This window comes from Oncorhynchus kisutch, unplaced genomic scaffold (genome assembly GCF_002021735.2).
Source record: "Oncorhynchus kisutch isolate 150728-3 unplaced genomic scaffold, Okis_V2 scaffold525, whole genome shotgun sequence".
Taxonomy (NCBI): Eukaryota; Metazoa; Chordata; class Actinopteri; order Salmoniformes; family Salmonidae; genus Oncorhynchus; species Oncorhynchus kisutch.
In genome coordinates, this window is record NW_022262470.1 from 51,956 (window position 1) to 65,727 (window position 13,772).

Genomic DNA, 13,772 nt, shown 5'->3' on the forward strand with positions numbered 1-13,772 from the left:
TTCTCGTCACATTTCGCATATTGAGGAGCAACTGTCCCTATTTCGAGAAAATGATCCTATAGAGGTTACTTCGTTCGTCCTGTGATGTTCACTGAATCAACACTAGTCGGGCTATCCTATCCTGTCCTGTCCTATTCTATCCTGTCCTGTACTATTCTGTCCTGTACTATCCTATCCTGTCCTATTCTATCCTGTCCTCTCAGTAGTTGCAGTGATCAGAAAACACTGTAGCAGTTCAAAGCTCACAGATATGGAGCTGACCACCCACCCACACACTTGCCTGATCAATTGTGAGCTGGGAATTCTGTCTGTTCTATTTAAGACCCGAACTTTACAACCTCTGGGTATCAGACAGATAAAGATCATTGGAATTTATGAACATTGATTACAACATTACTTAACACTCCTAGACCCAATGACCTACAGTAGTCCTATTTACTATAGCCTCCTAGACCCAAAGATCTACAGTAGTCCTATTTACTATAGCCTCCTAGACCCAATGACCTACAGTAGTCCTATTTACTATAGGCTCCTAGACCCAATGATCTACAGTAGTCCTATTTAATATAGGCTCCTAGACCCAATGATCTACGGTAGTGCTATTTACTATAGGCTCCTAGACCCAATGACATACAGTAGTCCTATTTACTGTAGGCTCCTAGACCCAATGATCTACAGTAGTGCTATTTACTGTAGGCTCCTAGACCCAATGATCTACAGTAGTCCTATTTACTATAGGCTCCTAGATCCATTGATCTACATTAGTTAGTGTATGTAAAGCCTTACCCACAACATTGGACTTTCCTTGTAGTCTGAAATAGACAAATCTAAATTATAGCAAAATAAAACCGTACAAAATATATCTCCATTTACTTTATTAATGCAAATTCCTTCACTTGTATCTTATTTACAACAAATCCCACACACAACATTGTCGAATCCAACTGACAGAGAGTTTTGGGGTTTCTCATGTCTCAGTACTCATATCATGAGAGGTTAGGAAGAGGGTCTCAGTACTCATCTCAGAGAGAAGGTCTCAGTACACATCTCTGAGAGGTTAGGGAGAGGGTCTCAGTACTCATCTCTGAGGTAGGTTAGGGAGAGGGTCTCAGTACTCATCTCAGAGAGGTTAGGGAGAGGGTCTCAGTACTCATCTCAGAGAGGTTAGGGAGAGGGTCTCAGTACTCATCTCAGAGAGGTTAGGGAGAGGGTCTCAGTACTCATCTCAGAGAGGTTAGGGAGAGGGTCTCAGTACTCATCTCAGAGAGGTTAGGGAGAGGGTCTCAGTACACATCTCAGAGAGGTTAGGGAGAGGGTCTCAGTACTCATCTCAGAGATGTTAGGGAGAGGGTTTCAGTCAGGGCTTTACATTAATTTTTTTAGTAATCATTTATTAATCACTCCCTACTTCAAACAATTAGGAGCACCACATGAAATTTAGGTGCACCAGAAAATGTGATTTTTGTAAAATTGATTGAGTTGCAGGCGAAGCGTGGCTAAATGTGACCACACCTCCGTGTAGGGTACAGATGTAAGGTACTCCCGTTACTCCCATGTAGTTAGTTGGTATCCTCAGTAATTAGCCTGACGTCTGGCGGTATCCTCAGTAATTAGCCTGACGTCTGGCGGTATCCTCAGTAATTAGCCTGACGTCTGGCGGTTTCCTCAGTAATTAGCCTGACGTCTGGCGGTATCCTCAGTAATTAGCCTGACGTCTGGCGGTATCCTCAGTAATTAGCCTGACGTCTGGCGGTATCCTCAGTAATTAGCCTGACGTCTGGCGGTATCCTCAGTAATTAGCCTGACTTCTGGAGGTATCCTCAGTAATTAGCCTAACTTCAGGATGTATACTGATCTCAGAGAGAGGTTAGGGAGAAGGTCACGGTACTCATCTCAGAGAGGTTAGGGAGAGGGTTTTGGGTTAACTCCTGGGTACTGGTTCAGTAAGTACGTCCAAAATGGCACCCTATTCCCTATATAGTGGACAACCCATAGAGCTCTGGTCTAAAGTTGTGCACTATGTAGGGTATAGGATGCCATTTGATACGCAAGATAGTCAGTACACATCTCTCAATGACGTAACAGTCAGTGCCTGGGCTATCTGCTGGGTACTGGTGGGACCCCAGGGGTTAAAGGTGACTGTTCTGTTCCTGGTGACCATGAGGAATCCGTTGGTGCTGAATCGTCCTGGGACGTCCCCCACCTCCAGCCATACGAAAGCTGCTACGGCAGAGGACTGCAGGGTCACGGTGTATCCTCCCATCTCGTCCTGCTGCACCTCGGCCTGAGAGGAGAGAGAGAGAGGTCACTATGGAAGTCATACTGACCATCCAGAGAGGTCACTATGGAAGTCATACTGACCAGAGAGAGAGAGGTCACTATGGAAGTCATACTGACCAGAGAGAGAGAGGTCACTATGGAAGTCATACTGACCAGAGAGAGAGAGGTCACTATGGAAGTCATACTGACCATCCAGAGAGGTCACTATGGAAGTCATACTGACCATCCAGAGAGGTCACTATGGAAGTCATACTGACCATCCAGAGAGGTCACTATGGAAGTCATACTGACCATCCAGAGAGGTCACTATGGAAGTCATACTGACCATCCAGAGAGGTCACTATGGAAGTCATACTGACCAGAGAGAGAGGTCACTATGGAAGTCATACTGACCAGAGAGAGAGGTCACTATGGAAGTCATACTGACCAGAGAGAGAGGTCACTATGGTAGTCATACTGACCATCCAGAGAGAGAGAGAGGTCACTATGGAAGTCATACTGACCAGAGAGAGAGAGGTCACTATGGAAGTCATACTGACCAGAGAGAGAGAGGTCACTATGGAAGTCATACTGACCAGAGAGAGAGAGGTCACTATGGAAGTCATACTGACCAGAGAGAGAGGTCGCTATGGAAGTCATACTGACCAGAGAGAGGTCACTATGGAAGTCATACTGACCAGAGAGAGAGGTCACTATGGAAGTCATACTGACCAGAGAGAGAGGTCACTATGGAAGTCATACTGACCAGAGAGAGAGAGGTCACTATGGAAGTCATACTGACCAGAGAGAGAGGTCGCTATGGAAGTCATACTGACCATTCAGAGAGGTCACTATGGAAGTCATACTGACCATCCAGAGAGGTCACTATGGAAGTCATACTGACCATCCAGAGAGATCACTATGGAAGTCATACTGACCAGAGAGAGGTCACTATGGAAGTCATACTGACCAGAGAGAGAGAGGTCACTATGGAAGTCATACTGACCAGAGAGAGATAGGTCACTATGGAAGTCATACTGACCAGAGAGAGAGGTCACTATGGAAGTCATACTGACCATTCAGAGAGAGAGAGGTCACTATGGAAGTCATACTGACCAGAGAGAGAGGTCGCTATGGAAGTCATACTGACCATTCAGAGAGACAGGGGGCTGAAAATAGAGCATTCCTGGTCCATTACTAATAATACCCTATTCATAATGTGTTATAAACACATATATAACACCGTGTGAACTATGCGTAATGCATTATAATGCACAACCAATAACAAGCTGTATATTAACCCAGACTACCCTAAGAGCATATACATTAGTCCTCCTGCCATCCCAGAGAGACCGGGAGGGTAACAATCTGTTTATTAACCCAGACTACCCTAAGAGCATATACATTAGTCCTCCTGCCATCCCAGAGAGACCGGGAGGGTAACAATCTGTATATTAACCCAGACTACCCTAAGAGCATATACATTAGTCCTCCTGCCATCCCAGAGAGACCGGGAGGGTAACAATCTGTATATTAACCCAGACTACCCTAAGAGCATATACATTAGTCCTCCTGCCATCCCAGAGAGACCGGGAGGGTAACAATCTGTATATTAACCCAGACTACCCTAAGAGCATATACATTAGTCCTCCTGCCATCCCAGAGAGACCGGGAGGGTAACAATCTGTATATTAACCCAGACTACCCTAAGAGCATATACATTAGTCCTCCTGCCATCCCAGAGAGAAACATAGCACTCCTTATCTATTCAATAACAAGCTGTATATGAACCCAGACTACCCTGTAGGAGATCCAGCGGACAAATATGATTGATATGACAGAATTAGAAGCAGAACTCATGATGATGCGGTCAGGTCAGTTGTGGTGATGTCATTGTCACTAGTTGTGTCCAGTCAGTCCATCTTACTGTGATGTTGGGTCTCAGCATCCGCTGGGCATTTTTGGGTGAGCTGAGGAAGAGGTGGTTAATGGGACCTTGCTGGCTGTTGACGTCCTCAAGGTGAAAGGTAAGGAGACAGGTGAGGCGGGTACAGCTCCCGCGCCCACACCCCGCCAGCAGGGCTGAGATTGGCTGTTTGTGGATGACCTCAGCACTTCCTCCTTCCACAAGCACCAATCTGGAAGCCACAGTGCACACAGGATCCAGACTGCTCCACTCATAGACTGAAACCTGACGACAAGATACATCAGTCTACAATCAGTACTCTGTCACTGATGGTGTTGGAACACAGGTATCCACCTGCCAGAGGAACAGTTATCCACCTGCCAGAGGACAACAGAGGAACACAGTTATCCACCTGCCAGAGGAACACAGTTATCCACCTGCCAGAGGACAACAGAGGAACACAGTTATCCACCTGCCAGAGGACTACAGAGGAACACAGTTATCCACCTGCCAGAGGACAACAGAGGAACACAGTTATCCACCTGCCAGAGGACAACAGAGGAACACAGTTATCCACCTGCCAGAGGACAACAGAGGAACACAGTTATCCACCTGCCAGAGGACAACAGAGGAACACAGTTATCCACCTGCCAGAGGACAACAGAGGAACACAGTTATCCACCTGCCAGAGGACTACAGAGGAACACAGTTATCCACCTGCCAGAGGAACACAGTTATCCACCTGCCAGAGGACAACAGAGGAACACAGTTATCCACCTGCCAGAGGACAACAGAGGAACACAGTTATCCACCTGCCAGAGGACAACAGAGGAACACAGTTATCCACCTGCCAGAGGACAACAGAGGAACACAGTTATCCACCTGCCAGAGGACAACAGAGGAACACAGTTATCCACCTGCCAGAGGAACACAGTTATCCACCTGCCAGAGGACAACAGAGGAACACAGTTATCCACCTGCCAGAGGACTACAGAGGAACACAGTTATCCACCTGCCAGAGGACAACGGAGAAACACAGTTATCCACCTGCCAGAGGACAACAAAGGAACACAGTTATCCACCTGCCTGGAGACTACAGAGGAACACAGTTATCCACTTAGCCTGCCCGGGGACTCCAAGCGGGCTTTCATGTGCTTTTTACTTAGTAGTGGCTTCCGTCTGGCCACTCTACCATAAAGACATGGTTGGTGGAGTGCTGCAGAGATGGTTGTCCTTCTGGAAGGTTTTCCCATCTCCACAGAGTAACTCTGGAGCTCTGTCAAGAGTGACCATCCCTGACCAAGGAAGGCCCTTCTCCCCCGATTGCTCAGTTTGGCCAGGCGGCCAGTTCTAGGAAGAGTCTTGGTGGTTTCAAACTTCTTCCATTTTAGAATGATTGAGGCCACGGTGTTATTCGGGACCGACATTTTTTGGTACCCTTCCCCAGATCTGCGCCTTGAGACAATCATGTCTCAGACCTCTACGGACAATTCCTTTGACCTCATGGCTTGGTTTTTGCTCAGACATGCACTGTCAACTGTGGGACCTTATATAAACAGGTGTGTGCCTTTCCAAATCATGTCCAATCAAATGAATTTACCACAGGTGGACTCCAATCAAGTTGTAGAAACATCTTGAGGATGATCAATGGAAACTCAATGGAGCTCAATTTCGAGTCTCATAGCAAAGGGTCTGAATACTTATGTAAATAAGGTATCTATTTTTATTTTTTATTTTTTATAAATTAGCAAATATTTTTAAATCTGTTTTTGCTTTGTCATTATGGGGTATTGTGATGTCGTTATGGGGTATTGTTATGTCATTATGGGGTATTGTGATGTCATTATGGGTTATTGTGATGTCATTATGGGGTATTGTGATGTCATTATGGGGTATTGTGATGTCATTATGGGGTATTGTGATGTCATTATGGGGTATTGTGATGTCATTATGGGTTATTGTGATGTCATTATGGGTTATTGTGATGTCATTATGGGTTATTGATGAGGAAGAAAACACATGTAATCCATTTTAGAATAAGGCTATAACGTAACAAAATGTGGAAAAAGTCAAGGAGTCTGAATACTTTCCGAATGCTCTGTAGATCAATATTTGAATGATTTATTTTATACAACATTTTTTGCTAATCTTTATCGAGGCTGCCAATAATTACGGATCTGACTATACATGCATAAATAGGTTATTAAACAGGCATGTTTCTGTGTATTGTGTTTTTAATGTGTGGACTCAATGTGGTATTGAGAAACAGTTATTTGATGTGTTGAAAATGACGAGAGGGGTCAACGTACCACAGTCCTGAGGTGAAGGTCGTGGCTCAGGTCAGACACAGCATAGACCACCAGACTACCCTGGTCCTCAAAGCCCACCGGAAGCACAGGGGAGAAGAAGTCCTTGGCAAAGTAATGGAGCATCTTCCACTTCCCACCAAACTCTGCAGACGAAGAAGAAGAACAGATGTGAAACCTGGTCTCCCATGGGAGAAAACAACGTCTTGACAGTGAGACCAAGAGGCAATTTCCCTTTCCGCTGCGAAATTTCCCCTTCGCCGAGGGTGACTGAGTATTTGTTACTCCTCTACAAAAATAAAAATATTGGTTGGCAACAAGCCTATCTACCAAACAATCAACCAATCGACTAATTGGAGTAAGCCCTAAATGGTATGAGGGTAGATAGCTTGATATTTCAACTATTTACACTCGTCACCCATATTTATGAGCCGGTATGCTATTTGTATAATTATCAACTATAGGAGATATGTCATTCGTTGAAGGAGGTTATTTAGCAGGAGGTTATCTATAGCAGGAGGATTATCTAGCAGGAGGATTATCTAGCAGGAGGATTATCTAGCAGGAGGATTATCTAGCAGCAGGATTATCTAGCAGCAGGATTATCTAGCAGGAGGATTATCTAGCAGGAGGATATCTAGCAAGGTAAGCAACTTTGGTAATTTGACCTTTGTTTGACTGTCGATACAAAGTTGGTATGATTTGACAAAGCTGTAGCCTACTCGGAGTGCACTCTGCGCGTCCTGAGCGTGCTCTGTGGCGAGATAGTCTACTGCTGAATGCCCTTAATTATTTGAGGAACGTCATGCTCAGAACTCATGAACGGCATGTTACGCATTTCACATCAACGCCATTGGCGAAGTTACATCAACGCCATTGGCGAAGTTACATCAACGCCATTGGCGAAGTTACATCAACGCCATTGGCGAAGTTACATCAACGCCATTGTCGAAGTTACATCAACGCCATTGTCGAAGTTACATCAACGCCATTGTCGAAGTTACATCAACGCCATTGGCGAAGTTACATCAACGCCATTGGCGAAGTTACATCAACGCCATTGGCGAAGTTACTATCGTTCTGGGGGAGAACCCTGGCTCATGGGGAGAACCCTGGCTCTTGGGGAGAACCCTGGCATAGTGACCAGATCTGGGGGAGAACCCTGGCTCTTGGGGAGAACCCTGGCTCTTGGGGAGAATCCTGACATAGTGACCAGCTCTGGGGGAGAACACTGGCATAGTGACCAGATCTGGGGGAGAACCCTGGCTCTTGGGGAGAACCCTGGCATAGTGACCAGCTCTGGGGGAGTACCCTGGCATAGTGACCAGCTCTGGGGGAGTACCCTGGCATAGTGACCAGATCTGGGGGAGAACCCTGGCTCTTGGGGAGAACCCTGGCTCTTGGGGAGAATCCTGGCATAGTGACCAGCTCTGGGGGAGAACCCTGGCATAGTGACCAGATCTGGGGGAGAACCCTGGCTCTTCGGGAGAACCCTGGCTCTTGGGGAGAATCCTGGCATAGTGACCAGCTCTGGGTTTTAAACGCTTTAAAAATGGTCACTTCCAATTTATTCGGTATTTCCCAGGACTCTCAGGATAAATACGATTTACAATGAAATCGGAAAGTATTCAGACCCCTTGACTTATTCCACATTTTATTATGTTACAGCCTTATTCTAAAACTGATTAAATAGTTTTTTCCCTCATCAATCTACACACAATACCTCAATGGTTTTCGCAATTTTTAGCAAATTTATAACTAAAAACAGAAATACTTAATTTACATAAGTATTCAGAACCTTTGTTATGAGACTCGAAATTGAGCTGATAGACTGCAGGACCGGGACATCCTGTAACAGCACCTACCTAGAGAGGACCGGGACATCCTGTAACAGCACCTACCTAGAGAGGACCGGGACATCCTGTAACAGCACCTACCTAGAGAGGACCGGGACATCCTGTAACAGCACCTACCTATAGAGGACCAGGACCTACCTAGAGAGGACCAGGACATCCTGTAACAGGACCTACCTAGAGAGGACCAGGACATCCTGTAACAGCACCTACCTAGAGAGGACCGGGACATCCTGTAACAGCACCTACCTAGAGAGGACCGGGACATCCTGTAACAGCACCTACCTATAGAGGACCAGGACCTACCTAGAGAGGACCAGGACATCCTGTAACAGGACCTACCTATAGAGGACCGGGACATCCTGTAACAGGACCTACCTATAGAGGACCAGGACCTACCTAGAGAGGACCAGGACATCCTGTAACAGGACCTACCTATAGAGGACCGGGACATCCTGTAACAGGACCTACCTATAGAGGACCAGGACCTACCTAGAAAGGACCAGGACATCCTGTAACAGGACCTACCTATAGAGGACCAGGACCTACCTAGAGAGGACCAGGACATCCTGTAACAGGACCTACCTAGAGAGGACCAGGACATCCTGTAACAGGACCTACCTATAGAGGACCAGGACCTACCTAGAGAGGACCAGGACATCCTGTAACAGGACCTACCTAGAGAGGACCAGGACATCCTGTAACAGGACCTACCTATAGAGGACCAGGACATCCTGTAACAGGACCTACCTATAGAGGACCAGGACCTACCTAGAGAGGACCAGGACATCCTGTAACAGGACCTACCTAGAGAGGACCAGGACATCCTGTAACAGCACCCACCTATAGAGGACCAGGACCTACCTAGAGAGGACCAGGACATCCTGTAACAGGACCTACCTAGAGAGGACCAGGACATCCTGTAACAGCACTTACCTATAGAGGACCAGGACCTACCTAGAGAGGACCAGGACCTACCTAGAGAGGACCAGGACATCCTGTAACAGCACCTACCTATAGAGGACCAGGACCTACCTAGAGAGGACCAGGACATCCTGTAACAGCACCTACCTATAGAGGACCAGGACCTACCTAGAGAGGACCAGGACATCCTGTAACAGCACCTACCTATAGAGGACCAGGACATCCTGTAACAGCACCTACCTATAGAGGACCAGGACCTACCTAGAGAGGACCAGGACATCCTGCAACAGCACCTATCTATAGAGCAACAGGACATCCTGTAACAGCACCTACCTATAGAGCAACAGGACATCCTGTAACAGGACCTACCTAGAGAGGACCAGGACATCCTGTAACAGCACCTACCTATAGAGGACCGGGACATCCTGTAACAGCACCTACCTATAGAGGACCAGGACCTACCTATAGAGGACCAGGACCTACCTAGAGAGGACCAGGAAGGGCCCTGCCAGATATCATTGAGTTGCCAGTAGAGAGCTCCCATGGTGTGACCTTTGCCCTCGATGACCTCACTCTGGCTGCGGCGGTAGAACTCTGTCTGGACCTTAACACACTGGGCCTGCATGACCTGGAGGAAGACCACTCATAGTGACCTGGAGGAAGACCACTCATAGAGACCTGGACGAAGACCACTCATGTGGTATGTGGCATGTAGTGTCTGGCGCACCTGTGTGATGTAGTGTCTGGCGCACCTGTGTGATGTAGTGTCTGGCACACCTGTGTGATGTAGTGTCTGGCACACCTGTGTGATGTAGTGTCTGGCACACCTGTGTGATGTAGTGTCTGGCGCACCTGTATGATGTAGTGTCTGGCATACCTGTGTGATGTAGTGTCTGGCGTACCTGTGTGATGTAGTGTCTGGAGCACCTGTGTGATGTAGTGTCTGGCGTACCTGTGTGATGTAGTGTCCGGCGTACCTGTCTGGTGTACCTGTCTGGCGTACTTGTGTGATTTAGTATCTGGCGTACCTGTCTGGTGTACCTGTGTGATGTAGTGTCTGGTGTACCTGTCTGGTGTAGTGTCTGGTGTACCTGTGTGATGTAGTGTCTGGCGTACCTGTCTGATGTAGTGTCTGGCGTACCTGTCTGGTGTACCTGCCTGGTGTACCTGTCTGGCGTACCTGTGTGATGTAGTGTCTGGCGTACCTGTCTGGTGTACCTGTGTGATGTAGTGTCTGCGTACCTGTGTGATGTAGTGTCTGGCGTACATGTGTGATGTAGTGTCTGGCGTACATGTCTGGGGTACCTGTCTGGCGTACCTGTGTGATGTAGTGTCTGGCATACCTGTCTGGTGTACCTGCCTGGTGTACCTGTCTGGCGTACCTGTGTGATGTAGTGTCTGGCGTACCTGTCTGGTGTACCTGTGTGATGTAGTGTCTGCGTACCTGTGTGATGTAGTGTCTGGCGTACATGTGTGATGTAGTGTCTGGCGTACATGTCTGGGGTACCTGTCTGGCGTACCTGTGTGATGTAGTGTCTGGCATACCTGTCTGGTGTACCTGTCTGGCGTACCTGTGTGATGTAGTGTCTGGCGTACCTGTCTGGTGTACCTGTCTGGTGTACCTGTCTGGTGTACCTGTGTGTGGTAGTGTCTGGTGTACCTGTCTGGTTTAGTGTCTGGCGTACCGGTCTGGTGTACCTGTGTGATGTAGTGTCTGGCGTACCTGTCTGGTGTAGTGTCTGGCGTACCTGTCTGGTGTACCTGTCTGGTGTACCTGTGTGATGTAGTGTCTGGTGTACCTGTCTGGCGTACCTGTGTGATGTACAGTGTGTCCCTGTATCTCTTCAGTGGATCTGCTGAGGCTGGGAGATGGTAGTGTAGTCCAGCCTGTTGCAGCATCTGCTGGTTGCCAGTCTGGTGGTGCTGACGGTGAGACGAGAAGTTACTCCCATAACTCCAGTCTTCTGACACAGACACCTGAGAGCAGAGAGCATCAAATCACTGGATGGCCTGAAGGCAGTACAATACAGGAATGTACATGTCGTCCTCCCCAACCAGGGTACAGTACCTTCTGCAAGGTGGAGAAGGAGGGCCAGGACTGGAAGCCGTACTCTGAGGCGAAGCGTGTGCGTGGCAGGGCCGTCCAGTCCCAGCAGTCATGGCTGTAGCTATAGTAGTGTGTGTCTCCATAGTGTAGGTCGTAGGGGTCGTGGGCCACCCAGCCCTCCTGCTGAGACTCTACTCCGTTAGTGGGACTGGAGACTAGGAACGGGCGGCTACCGTCTTCCTGAGGTGGAGATAGGAACCTGGTTAAATTAGGCTAGGGTTGTCACAATACCAGTATGGCGATACCCTGAAGGAGCGTTTCCCAAACTAGGGGCCTGAGAGAAACAGAACCAGAGTTACGTCAATAACCTCCAGTAGTCTCTAGACGATCTTCTGTTTCCCATCTACAATGCCCACAAGCCACACAGGACTCATTAGAACAGAGTGGACAACACCAGGCAATAAACCAAAAGGCACTAAATCAGACAATGTTGGTGAGGGCAGGGTTCTACCAGGCTAGGGAGAGAGGAGAGATAGGGTTCAGTCTGGTTCTACCAGGCTAGGGAGAGATAGGGTTCAGTTCAGTCTGGTTCTACCAGGCTAGGGAGAGATAGGGTTCAGTCCAGTCTGGTTCTACCAGGCTAGGGAGAGATAGGGTTCAGTCTGGTTCTACCAGGCTAGGGAGAGATAGGGTTCAGTCTGGTTCTACCAGGCTAGGGAGAGATAGGGTTCAGTCTGGTTCTACCAGGCTAGGGAGAGATAGGGTTCAGTCTGGTTCTACCAGGCTAGGGAGAGATAGGGTTCAGTCTGGTTCTACCAGGCTAGGGAGATTTTTTATTTATTTTATTTTACTCTTCAAGTCAGTTAAGAACAAATTCTTATTTTCAATGACGGCCTAGGAACAATGGGTAGTGCACTATATAGGGAATAGGGCTCTGATCTAAAGTAGTGCACTATATAGGGATAGGGCTCTGGTCTAAAGTAGTGCACTATATAGGGAATAGGGCTCTGGCCTAAAGTAGTGCACTATATAGGGAATAGGGCTCTGGTCTAAAGTAGTGCACTATATCGGGAATAGGGCTCTGGTCTAAAGTAGTGCACTATATAGGTTATAGGGCTCTGGTCTAAAGTAGTGCACTATAAGGGTGATTCTACAGAGGTGGTGCAAATTGCAGTCTCATCCTCCAAAAACTATTTTAAAAAACAGTTCAGTCTGCAAAGATTTGTCATGGGTCCTCAGATCCTCATTAAGGTTTTACAGCTGCACCATCGAGAGCATCCTGTCGTGTTGCATCACTGCCTGGTATGGCAACTGCTCGGCTCAGACCGCAAGCCACTACAGAGGGTGGTGCGGTGTCAGAGGAAGGCCCTATAGACGCTGGTACGTACGACCCAGTACATCACTTTCTTCCATCCGGGACCTCTATACCAGGCGGTGTCAGAGGAAGGCCCTAGAAATTGTCAAAGACTCCAGCCACCCCAGTCATAGACTGTTCTCTCTACTACCGCACAGCAAGCGGTACCGTGCCAAGTCTAGGTCCAAGATGCTTCTAAACAGCTTCTACCCCCAAGCCATAAGACTCCTGTACAGCTTTTCAAATGGCTACCCAGACTATTTGCATAGCACCCCTCCCCCTCCCCAAGCTTCTGCTACTCCCTGTTATTATCTATGCATAGCCACTTTAATAACGCTATCTACATGTACATTATTACTTCCGACACCGGTGCCCCCGCACATTGACTCTGTACTGATACCCCCTGTATATAGCCTCCACATTGACTCTGTACCGGTGCTCCCTGTATATAGCCTCCACATTGACTCTGTACCGGTACTCCCTGTATATAGCCTCCACATTGACTCTGCACCGGTACCCCCTGTATATAGCCTCCACATTGAATCTGTACCCCCTGTATATAGCCTCCACATTGACTCTGCACCGGTACCCCCTGTATATAGCCTCCACATTGAATCTGTACCCCCTGTATATAGCCTCCACATTGAATCTGTACCGGTACCCCCTGTATATGGCCTCCACATTGAATATGTACCGGTACCCACCTGTATATAGCCTCAACATTGACTCGGTGCTTCTTACGAAGCCACTCCTTCGTTGCCCGGGTGGTGTGTTTAGGATCATTGTCATGCTGAAATACTTTGTTATATACCCTTTGTTGGCAATGATGAGGTCAAATGTTTTCTGTAAGTCTTCACAAGGTTTTCACACACTGTTGCTGGTATTTTGGCCCATTCCTCCATGCAGATCTCCTCTAGAGCAGTGATGTTTTGGGGCTGTTGCTGGGCAACACGGACTTTCAACTCCCTCCAAAGATTTTCTATGGGGTTGAGATCTGGAGACTGGCTAGGCCACTCCAGGACCTTGAAATGCTTCTTACGAAGCCACTCCTTCGTTGCCCGGGCGGTGTGTTTGGGATCATTGTCATGCTGAAAGACCCAGCCACGTTTCATCTTCAATGCCC

At 47.8% G+C, this 13,772-nt stretch overlaps 1 protein-coding gene across 1 annotated transcript in view; it reads right to left on the reverse strand.

Moving 5' to 3' along the window:
* Window positions 1-858: 858 nt before the first annotated feature.
* The window catches only part of manba (mannosidase, beta A, lysosomal), a 45,898-nt gene continuing 32,984 nt past the window's right edge, over window positions 859-13,772 (reverse strand). Inside the window, exons 12-17 of the mRNA XM_031815726.1 lie at window positions 11,317-11,535; window positions 11,061-11,225; window positions 9,732-9,876; window positions 6,475-6,617; window positions 4,187-4,450; window positions 859-2,284 (exon numbers count right to left, since the gene is read on the reverse strand). Coding sequence (XP_031671586.1) covers window positions 2,057-2,284; window positions 4,187-4,450; window positions 6,475-6,617; window positions 9,732-9,876; window positions 11,061-11,225; window positions 11,317-11,535 — 1,164 coding nt within the window. The 3' untranslated portion in view covers window positions 859-2,056. The remainder of the gene's footprint in view (window positions 2,285-4,186; window positions 4,451-6,474; window positions 6,618-9,731; window positions 9,877-11,060; window positions 11,226-11,316; window positions 11,536-13,772) is intronic.